We start from the raw sequence: 13,478 nt of genomic DNA on the forward strand, positions 1-13,478 counted from the left end.
CGTTAGTCGGGACACTCGTAAGTCAAGGCCCCACTGTATTTGTAAAGTGAATGAAATAGTTTTCAGTAGTCTCTGATTTCACTGACTCTTCAGAATTCAAAAACAAATCCTTTGCCCCAGCCGCTGTGTCTCAGTTGGACATGTGGCTCAGTTAGAGGTTGTCCAGTGGGCACTGAAAGGTCACTAGTTGATTCCAAGTCAGGACATAGGCCCAGGTTGTGGGTTGGATTCCCAGTAGGGGGCCTACAGGAGGCAGCCAATCAGTATTTCTCTCTTGCATCAATGTTTTCCTCTCTCTCTCTCCACGCCCCTCCTCCCCTGTCTCCAGTCCTCTCTGTCTCAAATCAATAAAAACATCCTACATAATAAAAGCCTAATATGCTAAGTGTCCAGTTGTCCAGTCATCTATTCAGCCAATCAAAGCATAATATGCTAATGATATGCTAAGGCCACGCAACCACTCCCTATGATGTGTACTGACTATGAGGGGGCAGACAGTCAACCAGTTGACCAGTCGCTATGACATGCACTGACCACCAGGGGGCAGACAGTCGACCAGTCGACCAGTCACTATGATGTGCACTGACCACCAGGGGGCGGATGCTCCGACTAGTAGGTTGCTTGCTGCTGGGGTCTGGCCAATTAGGACTGAGCGAGATAAGCTGGGCACGTTCTGGACCCTCCCATGGTCCCTCCCCAGCTGGCCAACCTCCCATGTACCTCCCCTGCCCCGATTGTGCACCAGTGGGGTCCCTTGGCCTGGCCTGCACCCTCTCGCAATCCAGGACACCTCAGGGGATGTCAGAGAGCCAGTTTTGGCCCTATGACAGAACGACCAGTTGCTATGACGCGCGCTGACCACCAGGGGCAGGCGCTCAATGCAGGAGCTGCCCCCTGGTGGTCAGTGTGCTTCCACAAAGGGAGCGCCACTCAGCCAGAAGTTGGGCTCATGGCTGGCGAGCGCAGCGGTGGTGGCGGGAGCCTCTCCAGCCTCCATGGCAGCGCTAAGGATATCTGACTGACAGCTTAGGCCTGCTTCCTGTGGAAAGCAGGCCTAAGCTATCAGTTGGACATTCCCTGAGGGCTCCCGGACTGCGAGAGGGCACAGGCCGGGCTGAGGGACTCCTCCCCCAATGCACAAATTTCATGCACTGGGCCTCTAGTATATTTTTAAAATCCTTTAAGTGAATGTCCTTACATTTTATGGCAATAGAGTAATTTTTACATAAGTTAAATAAAAATTTTGTCTCCTTATTATCAGGGTATAATTGAGAAATTCGATTGTACAAAACAAGGTCATATTTTATTCAGACAGAACAAGCCACTATTAAGGAACAAGAACTGACTTTATGTGAAGTCAATGTCTACAAAGTCCTCCCCCAAAAAATGGCCTGCAACTTGATTTATAAGGTGTCAGTTTCTCAGAGAGTAAAGCAATGTCACCTCACAGATTAGGAACTTCAGCAGATATGGGAAACCTCAAGATGAGATAAATTCACTCAAACTTGCATGTACTACCAGTGAAATATGGGGGGGCGGGGGAGGGTGCGGGATTTCTAAGGTTGGGATCCTAGCCTCAAAATTGAGGCACAAATAAAGAGGCTTTATAAAGTACAATCTGAGATTCTTTAAAAATGTTAAGGAAAAATTAGTCTCTAGCCTTAGAAGTTGTTAAATAGTGAATGTATGGCTCTAGATTTGCAAGTCACACAACAAGGAGACCTATAATAGTTCATTAATGTTTTTGTTTGTTTGTTTGTTTGTTTATAACAAAGGTGGAGATTTATTGAAGAACAAGTACAGACTCCCACGTGGCCAAGGGGAAAGAATCTCACAGCACAAACTCCCACATGGGGAGGGGGAAAGAGTCCCCTATTAATGTTTGCTCTAACTATGTAAATAGCCAGGTCAAATATAGAGATCAGCCTTTTCAGCGATTATGATCCCAAGGTGAGAGGATTATTAGGAAAAATTATCCAATATTTGGTAATGGGCAAATGAGATTGTCTACACCCTCAGGAGATTGTCTGATCTATGGTTGATTAACTTTCCATCAACTAGGCTATTTTACACTCTGTAGGTTAAATTATAAAAAAATTGATAGCAATGCAAGTGAATCCTGTCCATACCAATGAAATGAATTTTGTCTGGAGAATATAAATCTCTATAACTAATATTCTCATCTTTACATTTTACTAGTTATCCCAGTAATTAATGAGTTGAATAAAATCCTTGACACATGTTCATTTTACATTTGTATGAGTCATGGTTTTAACTTTATAAATATCAAAAACCTTAATAAGTCTTAAAAACAACTAAAAGTCATTTCATTTGACTTATATTAATATGGATATTTATATTGAGATGAATGCATCTAATGTTATATGGATTTTTTAAAAATATATTTTATTTTATTTTTTACAGAGAGGAAAGGAGAGGGATAGAGAGTCAGAAACATCAATGAGAGAGAAACATTGACCAGCTGCCTCCTGCACACCCCACACTGGGGATGTGCCTGCAACCAAGGTGCATGCCCTTGACCAGAATCGAACCTAGGACCTTTCAATTTGCAGGCCGACACTCTAGCCACTGAGCCAAAACAGGGCATTATATGGATTTTTAAGATACATAAATATTTGAAACAATTAAGTGTTTGGCCTTAATTATCTTTCCTTCATTTTTGAGAGCTTGTCAAAAGTATTAAGTGCTCAAAACATGAGGCTAAGGCACAAAAAGTTGAAAATAAGACATGTCAAATTTATCCAGATGACTGGTAATCTGCATGTATACAATCGAGGTGAAAGTATATTTTATGTTCAATCTAAGACAAACAAAAATCTTACCTGTCTATAGTATTTTTCATATACAGGATTCCCACTTGATAGCTAAAATAAAAATAATAGAAATTAAATTCTATTCAATAACTTCTATTAGTATATTTGCATTCATTCAATAGATATTTGAAAAATAAAGATAAACAGGATTAAAATATCCTTAATTTCAAAAAGTTAGTTTTGTTTTTTTTGGGAGGGAAGTGGGAGTGAATAAAGGCAGCCATATAGATTACTAAGAATCAGGTACAAGAAATAAAACAAGAATTTTTAAATTACTCTTGATATCAAAAATCATTTCCTCATGCAAAATTTTACCCAGAACCCAACATATAACAATTTAGGGGTGAAATGCTAAAAGTTGAAAGGCCCAAAGCCTTAAGCAATCACCCTATACCCAAGTGCCCAAAGTACCTATAAATACAATTCAAACACCACATCAATCTATACTAATAAAAACCTAGGTGGTCCTTGCACCCTCACGCGACACCCTCACGTCATCACAAGATGGGCAGACAAAGGGGAGGGCAGTTGTGGGCGATCAGGCCGGCAGGGGAGGGCAGTTGGGGGCAACCAGGCCTGCAGGGGAGGGCAGTTGGAGGCGACCAGGCTGGCAGGGAAGGCAGTTGGGGGAGACCAGGCCTGCAGGGGAGGGCAGTTAGGGGCGACCAGGTCAGCAGGAGAGGACAGTTGGGGGCCATCAGGCCAGCAGAGGGCAGTTGGGGGCAACCAGGCCGACAGGGAAGGGCAGTTGTGGGCGATCAGGCCGGCAGGGAAGGGTAGTTGGGGGTGACCAGGCTGGCAGGGGAGGGCAGTTGGGGGCAATTGGGCCAGCAGGGGAGGGCAGTTGGGGGCAATTGGGCCAGCAGGGGAGGGCAGTTGGGGGCAATCAGACCGACAGGGGAGGGTAGTTGGGGGCGATCGGACCAGCACGGGAGGGCAGTTGGGAACAATCAGGCCATCAGGGGAGCAGTTAGGCATCAATCAGGCTGGCAGGGGAGCGGTTAGGGAGCAATCAGGCTGGCAGACAGAAGCGGTTAGGGGCAATAAGGCAGGCAGGCAGGTGAGCGGTTAGGAGCCAGCGGTCCCGGATTGTGAGAGGGATGTCGGAGGGGTCCCAAATTGGAGAGGGTGCAGGCCAGGCTGAAGGACACCTGCCTCGTGCATGAATTTCGTGCACTGGGCCTCTAGTAGAATAATAAAATGAACACACCAATGGATGTACAAAAAGATGATACTATCACCAGATCTGAAATGCCTGTAGTCAGGAAGTGCCATTCAATTCATACCACAGTTCAAAGGGATCCTTGGTTATCTGATGAACAGACTTATCATCTCATCTGAAACGCAATTTAGTAGTATCAATGTTTGAAGGCACACGTTCAACTATACATGAATGTGTAAGAGTGTTCTGGAACCAGGAAGGAAGTCCAGGATGGCTTTATGAGGGTGATATCGGTGCAGGAATTTGAAGTACGTGTGGGGGGAGCGGGAGATTCTATACACAGGTAATAGCATGCACAGAGGTATGCATGCAACAGAAAGCTCAATTATGTTGAAAAGAATCACAAGTAGTTCTGAATAGTGGTACAAAGTAAGCACAAGGTTGTAAAGTTTTGTTTAAGACAACTTATGAAGGGCTTCATCTGCATGGTAAAAGTCAAGAAAAGGAGGATGGAAAAAGGGGACAAATTCAGGAGTTATTTACTTAGTATTAGTTCTAGGTGATTAGTTATATGTGAAAAGGAAGAGTACAATGGAATGTACACTGCTACTTAGGAAATAAATTTAATGACCCAGGGAAGGACCCAAACACTAGTAATAGCAAAAAAGAAGGATATGCTTTGAAGAAAAGTTTATAAGATAGATTTGTCAGGGTTTATTAAATAGATGAGGGGGCAGGAAAAGCTTAGTTAGAAATACAAAGATAAATAGAGAAAAATATTTTTAAGCATCAAGATTGGGCTTTTTTTTTTTTTTTTTTACATGGCCTATAGTCTTAATGGGTACAAGACTGGATTAAGAAACCAACATTCACCAAGTGCCTACTTTGAGAACATATTATGCAAAGTACTTTATAAATACTTCCACACTTAATCCTTGTGAGCTACATATCATCCGTTTGCAAATGAGGAAACCTAATATGAAGGCTAATTATATGTGTCAATTTGGCTAGGCTATGGTACCCAGTTGTTTGGTCAAATACCAGTCTAGATGTTACTGTACAGGTATTTTTTTAGATGTGATTAATATTTAAATCAGTAGACTGAGTAAAGCAAATTAATCTCCATAATGTGGGTAGGTATCATCCAATCAGTTGAAAGCCTTAAGAAGAAAGAATGAGGTCCCCTGAGGAAGAAGGAATTCTGTCTCCAGATGTCTTCAGACTCTCAACATTAATTCTTCTCTGGGTCCCCACCCTACTGGCTGCCCTGCTGTTTAGGACTTGCCAGCCTCCACTCGAGCTAATTCCTTAAAACCAATCAGTAAGTGTATGTGTGTGTGCACCTGTGCATTCCCTGTTGTCTCTGTTGAACCCTAATATAACTAGTCTCAAAGAGGTTAGTTGTCCAAGCTTTTAAATGGCAGAGACTGGACTTAAATGCAGGTGTGTCCCACTCCCAGCTCCACGCTCTTTCACAAAAGCATGCTGCTTTCTCATATGCCATGGTTTGCTCAGGAAGGTCTTGATTTACAATATGCTGTCCCAGTATCCCATCCAGTTTACCATTTGTCTCAGATTTCTCATTTTCTTAAATGAACAATTATTATTAATCACCACATTAAAATAAGCCAAGATGGATTCAGTACACTTCTAACTGTATACATCTAGCTTCTGGCAAAGATATCAACTAATCATGTGTAAGTGCTTTAATCACTTGAACAAGTGGTGAAATCTCAAAAAGGACTAGCGATAATTTCATCTTTCTTTTCCTGACTCTACAGATGTAACATAACTAAACTCTTTCTTTTCAAGGATAGCATGCAGAAGACCCACTGAGTATCTTCAGATGCAAGCAACCAGGGACTGCTAATTGCTTACAGCCTTTCCAGACAGTAGGAAAAGTATTTGACACTGGTGCTCCTGTTGGCTATTTGGTGTGCAATGACCTGCAAGATGCACCAGGCCACCAGCTGGCTGTCAGTGGGGAATTCCAGGTTAGGTGGGAGGAGTCAGGTCTGATAACTCTTGAGGTGGTTTTGTGGTTTTTTAAATTTATTGTAGAGCATAAATCTACAACTGCTTATTTTGTTGTTTGGCAATCATTTTTTATCTACTATACCCTTTCAGTAGCAATAAGCTAAAATGAAGAAACTGTATATTTAAAACAAAATTAAGTACTAAATTTCTATTTCTGTAGAAAGCAGATAGACAATTTGCATAAAACTTTTGAGGCTATTTCTATTTAAAACGGAGCGTTAGTGACATCACTGTTAACAAGTTAGCTGTAATTATCAACATTTACAAATGTTTTCATATATCCACAGTTAAACTGTTAAGGACAAAAAAAATTATCAAATACAAAAACAACAACATGGCAATACTGTATGCTCTACTTGCAAGGTATCATCAGATTTTAAAGACTGGAATCTTTGAAACACTAACTTTGCAAATTGGTATTGAATGTGCTTGAAAACAAGTCCAAAAATTGGTTGCATTTGTTCAAAATCAGTTGGAAATCTTTAATCAAAGATTAAAGTTCAATGAATAATGCCCAAAAAAAAACAACAAAAAACTTTAGCTTTGAAGCTTTTAGCAAATAGCAATTATTATAAACTACATTTGCCAAAACACTGAAATGCATCCCTTAAAATCAAGGAAAACACCTAGCTTATGTGGCTCAGTTGATTGGAGCATCATCCCATACACCAAAAGGTGGGTTTGATCCCTAATCGGGGTGTGTACAGGAGGCAATGGATTGATGTTTCTCTTTCATGTTGATGTTTCTCTCTCTCCCTTCTTCTCTCTAAAATGAGTAAAATTTAAAAAAGCAAAGAAAGAACTGAATAAATTAAATAGTGAGAGCTCAAATAGTATAAAAGACTGAATCTTGAAATTCTATAATTATACTTTGTAATAAATTGTAGGAATTCCAGCAAGAGTATTTCTATTTTTAGCTGGAAAAATTTATACTCTGTATTGAAATGAAATGAAATTACAGAAAGCCTACAATTTTACAGCATCTAAATTTCATGGAACATGTAAAATAATCATATATAGGGACAACTTACATGAAAAGATTTATCTTCTAAAAATATTTGTCAAAAAGAGTACTTTTAGTAGAGGCAAAAAGACACTTACTGTGAAAATATTAGGGCTGATAACTTTATAGTTTTCAGTAAGAAAAAAATTAGAATTAAGAATATTCTCCATTTAGTAAAAGTTTTCCTGAACTAACCAGGTACAATGTATACAGAAAGCATATTAGCAATTAAAAATATTACTGGTTACAGAGAAGAGTCAACTGTAAGGGTTAACAACCACAATACATAAAATGTAACTGAAAAATACTGCAGGCAGTTCTATGAAAAAATTAGAACTAGTTAAACTATATTGGAAAATAATTACATTGTTCAGAAAAGTATTAGAGACAGATATAACTAAGAAACTGATTTAAAATCTGATTATTACCAAGAATAATTATTCTGCTTATGTTTTCCGATATTCTGATAACCTATGTAAAGACTTTATTTTGTTGTAATACAGAACAAATGTTTTAGAAATTTTAATTTTTAAAAAAATATATTTTATTGATTTTTCAGAGAGGATGGGAGAGGGATAGAGAGTTAGAAGCATTGATGAGAGAGAAACATCGATCAGCTGCCTCCTGCACACCTCCCTCTGGGGATGTGCCCGCAACCAAGGTACATGCCCCTAGCCGGAATCAAACCCGGGACCTCCCAGTCCGCAGGCCAATGCTCCATCCACTGAGCCAAACCGGTTAGGGCAGAAATTTTAATTTTTGAAAACTGACCTTGAAAAGAACTGCTTTACTGATCTACCAATGTAATGAAACCATTTTGATGGCCAAAAATGAAGTATTTTTGTTAATTTACAGAATTGAAAATATAGTGTCTTTTTCATTCTCAAAAATGGCCCAGTTTCAATGAAAAATTACAGGCAGGGGTGTAAATTTTCTGCTAGAGAAAGTAAATGGCATGTGTTCCCTAAATAATGAGCTAATTGTTTTTTAATATATGCTTTTTTATTTCAGAGATGAAGGAAGAGGAAAAGAAATATCAATGATGAGAGAGAATAATTGATTGGCTGCTCTTGCATGCCTCCTACTGGGGATCAAGCCTGCAACCCAGACATGTGCCCTGCCCCAGAATGGAACCATGACTTTCGGGTTCATAGGTCAACGCTCAACCACTGACACTGGCCAGGCAATACTGAGTTACTTTTTAAATACAATCCAGTTGAATTTTTAGTGTCCCCAAAAAAACTCATACATACTAGTAGTAAGAAATCCTGAGTTCCATACTACCTTATTAATCATCACCTTACAAACTCATTGGGTTACTACATAAATACATTTGAGAAGGCCTGGGCTCATTAAAGCATTCTAATCTAAAGTACACCTTGTGCTGATTACTATACTTATACGATACAGCTAAGTGAGAATGGAAAAAGCCATTTAAATTGCCAATTCACTCATCAAGCAAAATGATCAAAGAATGTTTTTTGTGTGTCTCAATAAAATTGGTCTTTTTAAACTGAAATATAACCATTTTAGAATTTAAAAAATCACAAATACACAACACACATAATGAATGCACAGAGGAAAAAATGTGAAAGGTATAGCTAAAATGCTAACAGTAACTATGTCTGGATAATGGGATTATAATTATTTTTACATTCTTTACATTACTCTGTATTCCCTGAAAACTTTTTTTTTTTATAATAAGCATGCCCTACTTTTATAAGTAAAACAATAAAGCTATTTTCAAATTGGAGGAAAATATGAAACTCCAAAAATTTTAAATCAGTATGCAAAATTGCATATGAATTTTTGACAAGGAAAACTTAAACTAAAGTTGTAAAATCAAATTCTGACCTCTTAAAATACTAATGTTATTAGAATTTTAAAGTAATTATTTATCATTAACTATCATAAACTCTTATCAGTTGCCACAAAGCAAAAGGGGGATGGGAGGCTGCTAATTTTATTAAGAAAAGTCATGTAAAGTGTAACAAACTTTACTGAGAAAAAAAGTTATTACAAAAGTAGAGCATAGTATATCATCCTACAGTCTGGTAGGTTGTATTATAATTCTTAATCATTTATTCTCCTTTTATAAGAGTATTAACAACCCTCCCTGTTGCCATGTGACTTGTAGTGCCTCTCTGTGGATACCCTATTGTTGGCTTGGCCATGTGACTTACTTTGGCCAATGAAATATGAGAAAGTTCCAGTTCCAAGTAGAAGTTTTAAGAGCTTTGTGTGTTTCCACCAGCTCTTGCTCTTTTCTCTCTGCCAAGAGAACAGTATGTCATAAATAGGGGGTGCTCCTTCATCCTGGATCCTGAAATGAAAAAGAATTGTGGAGTAGAACCATAATAGATTACTAGAGAACCTATAATGTGAGCAATAAATAAATCTTTGTTATTGTAAACACTGATATTTGGAGTTATTTCTTAGTGCAGCATAATCTAGCAAAAGTTAACACATAGGTAATCTAACCCCAAAGTGTACCAGGTAGTAAAAAAAAAAATAGGAGACTCTGGTTATTGGAAATTCATAGGTTGATAAATGAATGTTGAGTTGCTTCATATAAATTTTCTAATTTCATTTTTGGAGAGTTTTGTGGAGGGGAAGATGCTACATTATATGACTTCAAGAGCCTTTGATTCTAGTATAGTACACAATATGAACTGAAACTTTAGTATTAGGCTTATTGTAAATGGTTATAGTACAATGTTGAAAAAAGGTAAAAATAGAAAGGCATTCTCTAAAACATAATGCGATCTTTTTCCATTAATCACAAGATCAAATGATACGAAGGCTAACCAGTGAATAAATTAATAAAATGACGAAGGGAGTAGTTATACAGGAGTAGCATGGAAGATCTTTGTTGATGAAACAGTTTATCTTAATTGTTGTTATAGTTAAATGAATCCATACATGATAAAACTGCACATGCACAGTATATACATACAAAACTACAAATAAGTATTTGATAAGGTCTGTGAATGTGCCAATATCAATTTCCAGGTTTGGATCTTGTACTATAGGTTAGGAGGTGTTATAGTTAGGGACAACTGGTGAAGGGTGTAGAGTACAACTTTTTGAAACTTCCGATGAAAAGGTCACGTTGAAGACCACTGTGAAGTAGACAGAAAGTGGCAATCCAGACAGAAATAACACGTATAAAGGCAAACAAATATAGAAGTCTAGGTAGTGAAAAGGAGACAATGGAACAGATTTCATTCTTTCAAATAAGCCACTCAAAATCTTTTTAGTTTTGCTCTCTAAAAATGTAAGACGACGAGTAACAATTCAGTACTAGTGAGCATAAAAAAAAGAGTGTTATGATGCACATGATTTTCTGGATAATTTGCCATTCAAATATTTTTGAAATATTAACACGCAAAATTAAGCTATTTAGAATTCACCTTTCTAATACTCCATTTTCAAGAGAGCTGAGGAACTAGAAGGGAAACTAGTCCTTATATCCTTGGAATCTTCCCACAGTTTTAGTTACCAAAGGTCAAACACTGTTCAAAATATTAAATGGAAAATTCCAGAAATGAAAAATTCATGTTTTAAATTGTGCACCATTCTGAGTAGTGTAATGAAATCTTGTGCCATTCTGCTCCAGCCTGCCTGGGATGTGAATCATCCCTTTGTCCATCATATCCACACTGTATGTACAATAAAATATTTTGGGAGAGAGAGACCACATTCACATAATTCTTATCACCGTATGATGTTATAATTGCTCTATTTTATTATTAGTTATTGTTGTGCCTAATTTACAAATTAAACTTTATTATAAGTATTTGTGTACAGGAAAAAACATAGTATATGTAAGGTTTAGTACAATCTGTCATTTCAAGCATCTACTACGTATACTGGTACAATGTATCCCCTGTGGATAAGGGGGACTACTACTGTACATCTGTGTGTCAAGATACTGAAAACCTATAAATATAAAAGCCTAAATGACTGGTAGCTTTGATGCTCACTGACCACAGGGGCAGATGCTCAATGCACAGGCATGGAAACATGGAAAAGACTGATGAATCTCAGAGGGAAGGGGGAGAGGAGAGGGCAGGAAGAGATTAACCAAAGATCTTATATGCATACTAGAGGCCCAGTGCACGGATTTGGTGGGGTCCCTCGGCGTGGCCTGCAGGGATCAGGCCGAAACTGGCAGTCCGACATCCCCTGAGGGGTCCCAGATTGCGAGGGGGCACAGGCCAAGCTGAGGGACCCCACTGATGCTCAAATCTGTGCACCGGGCCTCTAGTATTAAAATAACAAACTACAATTTCTCACATTTGAGAATTGAGACTAGTGGGGAAAACAGACAATAAAAAAACATTGTGGTTGCCGAAACCGGTTTGGCTCAGTGGATAGAGCGTCGGCCTGCGGACTGAAGGGTCCCGGGTTCGATTCCGGTCAAGGGCATGTACCTGGGTTGCGGGCACATCCCCGGTGGGAGATGTGCAGGAGGCAGCTGGTCGATGTTTCTCTCTCATCGATGTTTCTAACTTTCTATCTCTCTCCCTTCCTCTCTGTAAAAAATCAATAAAATATATTTAAAAAAAAAAAAAAAAAAACATTGTGGTTAAATGCAATAAGAGAGAGCAAACATAGATGCTATGGTATCAGAGATACCTGAGGGAGACAGAAGAGGAAAAGTCATGTCAGAATTATTATATAACAAATTAAGATGGGAGCCCTGGCCGGTTAGGCTCAGTGGGTAGAGCGTCGGCCTGTGGACTGAAGGGTACTGGGTTCGATTCCAGCCAAGGGCACATGCCCGGGTTGTGGGCTCCATCCCCCACCAGTAGGAGGTGTGCAGGAGGCAGCCAATCAATGATTTTCTGTCATCATTGATGTTTCTATCTCTCTCCCTTCCTCTCTGAAATCAATTTAAAATTAAGATGAGAAAAACTGAGGAAGTCTCTTACAAGTCTTTTTTTTTTTTTTTTTTTTTTTTTTGGTGCACAGGAAGGCACTCCAACCAAAAGAGCCACCTGGCCAGGGCCACTAACAAGTCTAACAGGAAGCAATCAAGTAACTGCAAAGTGCACTCCTATCTTAAGGACCCTGCACTTGCTGTTGCCTCTATCTGGAACATATCCATAGACACTCATATGGATCAGCTCTTATTTCATTCAAATCTCTGATCGAATGTAACCTAAGAGGGGCCTTTCTAACCACCCTATCTAAAGTAATATCTAGCATTCTCTTCCCTTATCCTGCTTTATTGTTCTTCCTAGCTTTTCCCATTATCTGACATTTATATCTGTTTGTTTCTGTGGGTTTCCTTTATTAGAAGGAGGCCAATGACTTTGTCTTACTCACTATGTATGTAACAGTATAGACAGCAATGCTTTGCAGATAATGGGTACCCAATATTTGTCAAATGAATGAAGCAAAGGAGAGGAAAAGAAATTCAGGCACAGCAAGAAACACATATAAATGAAAGACGGGAGAAATGGGCCATGTTGGTGTTCTTGGTCAATAATAATTGTAATAGCAAATATTTATATTTACTAAGGACTCACTTATGGGCCAGGCACAATTCTCAGCACTTTACTTATATTATCTCATTTAATCTTGACAACTCTAAAGTAGATACTCTTATTTTTAAACTCTCATTTTACACATGAAGAACCTGAAACAGATTAAATAAATGCCCAAATTCACATAGCTAGTAAATAAATGGCAGAACTAAATTCCAAGCCATGCAGTACAATGCCAAGGCTCACTCTTTTACTAGTAACAACTACCCAAAAGCACTGAAAATTGCCAACTTCTCTGGGTTGTTTCGACATGTTTAAAAAAAAGGGGGGGTGGGGAGAAAGAAGGAAGGGGGGGGAAGAAGGAAGGAAGGAAGGGAGGGAGGGAGGAAGGCAGCAGAAAATACCTACTATAACTCATCTTTGTGAATATTACATGCTTCATATACTTAAAACCCTGTTTGTGTTACTCATTAGTAGTATTAGTTTCTTAAAAATATGAACTACATTTACCAAGCAAATAGCTAAGTAAATCCCCCACCCCAAAGTTTCCAATTCTGATTCAGAGTAGGACTGAAGTGAGGTCTAAGAATTTGCCTTTCTAAGTATTCAGGTGATGCTGATAGTACAGAATCATGTTCAAGAACCCCTGAGCTACATAACCAAAATGTGAATTAAACCTCTTTCAAATAACACTATGTTTCCTGAATATCAATGGCTAAACTAGGCATCTTCAAAGTACTGAATATATGCATGTTTTTCCCTAAAGATTAGGAACAAGTGTCCACTCTAGACACTACTATTCAACATTGAACTGGAGGTTCTAGCCAAGGAAAGTAAACAAGAACAAGAAACAAAAGGCATCCATCCAGATAGGAAAGAAAGACATAAAACTATCTCAGATGACATGATTTTATATCTAGGAAATCCTAAGAAATCCACTAAAAAAA

General features: G+C 38.6%; 1 protein-coding gene across 3 annotated transcripts in view; it reads right to left on the reverse strand.

Annotated features, from left to right (window-relative positions):
• Positions 1-13,478, reverse strand: part of EPS15 (epidermal growth factor receptor pathway substrate 15) — a 110,716-nt gene that overhangs the window by 85,340 nt on the left and 11,898 nt on the right. For all 3 annotated transcript variants that reach the window (XM_070405099.1, XM_070405100.1, XM_070405101.1), the window contains exon 2: positions 2,844-2,885. In XM_070405099.1, the coding sequence (XP_070261200.1) occupies positions 2,844-2,885 (42 nt within the window). The remainder of the gene's footprint in view (positions 1-2,843; positions 2,886-13,478) is intronic.

Source organism: Myotis yumanensis, unplaced genomic scaffold, assembly GCF_028538775.1.
Source record: "Myotis yumanensis isolate MYYU_CA2020_CCGP unplaced genomic scaffold, mMyoYum1.0.hap1 SCAF_2, whole genome shotgun sequence".
NCBI classification, from domain to species: Eukaryota; Metazoa; Chordata; class Mammalia; order Chiroptera; family Vespertilionidae; genus Myotis; species Myotis yumanensis.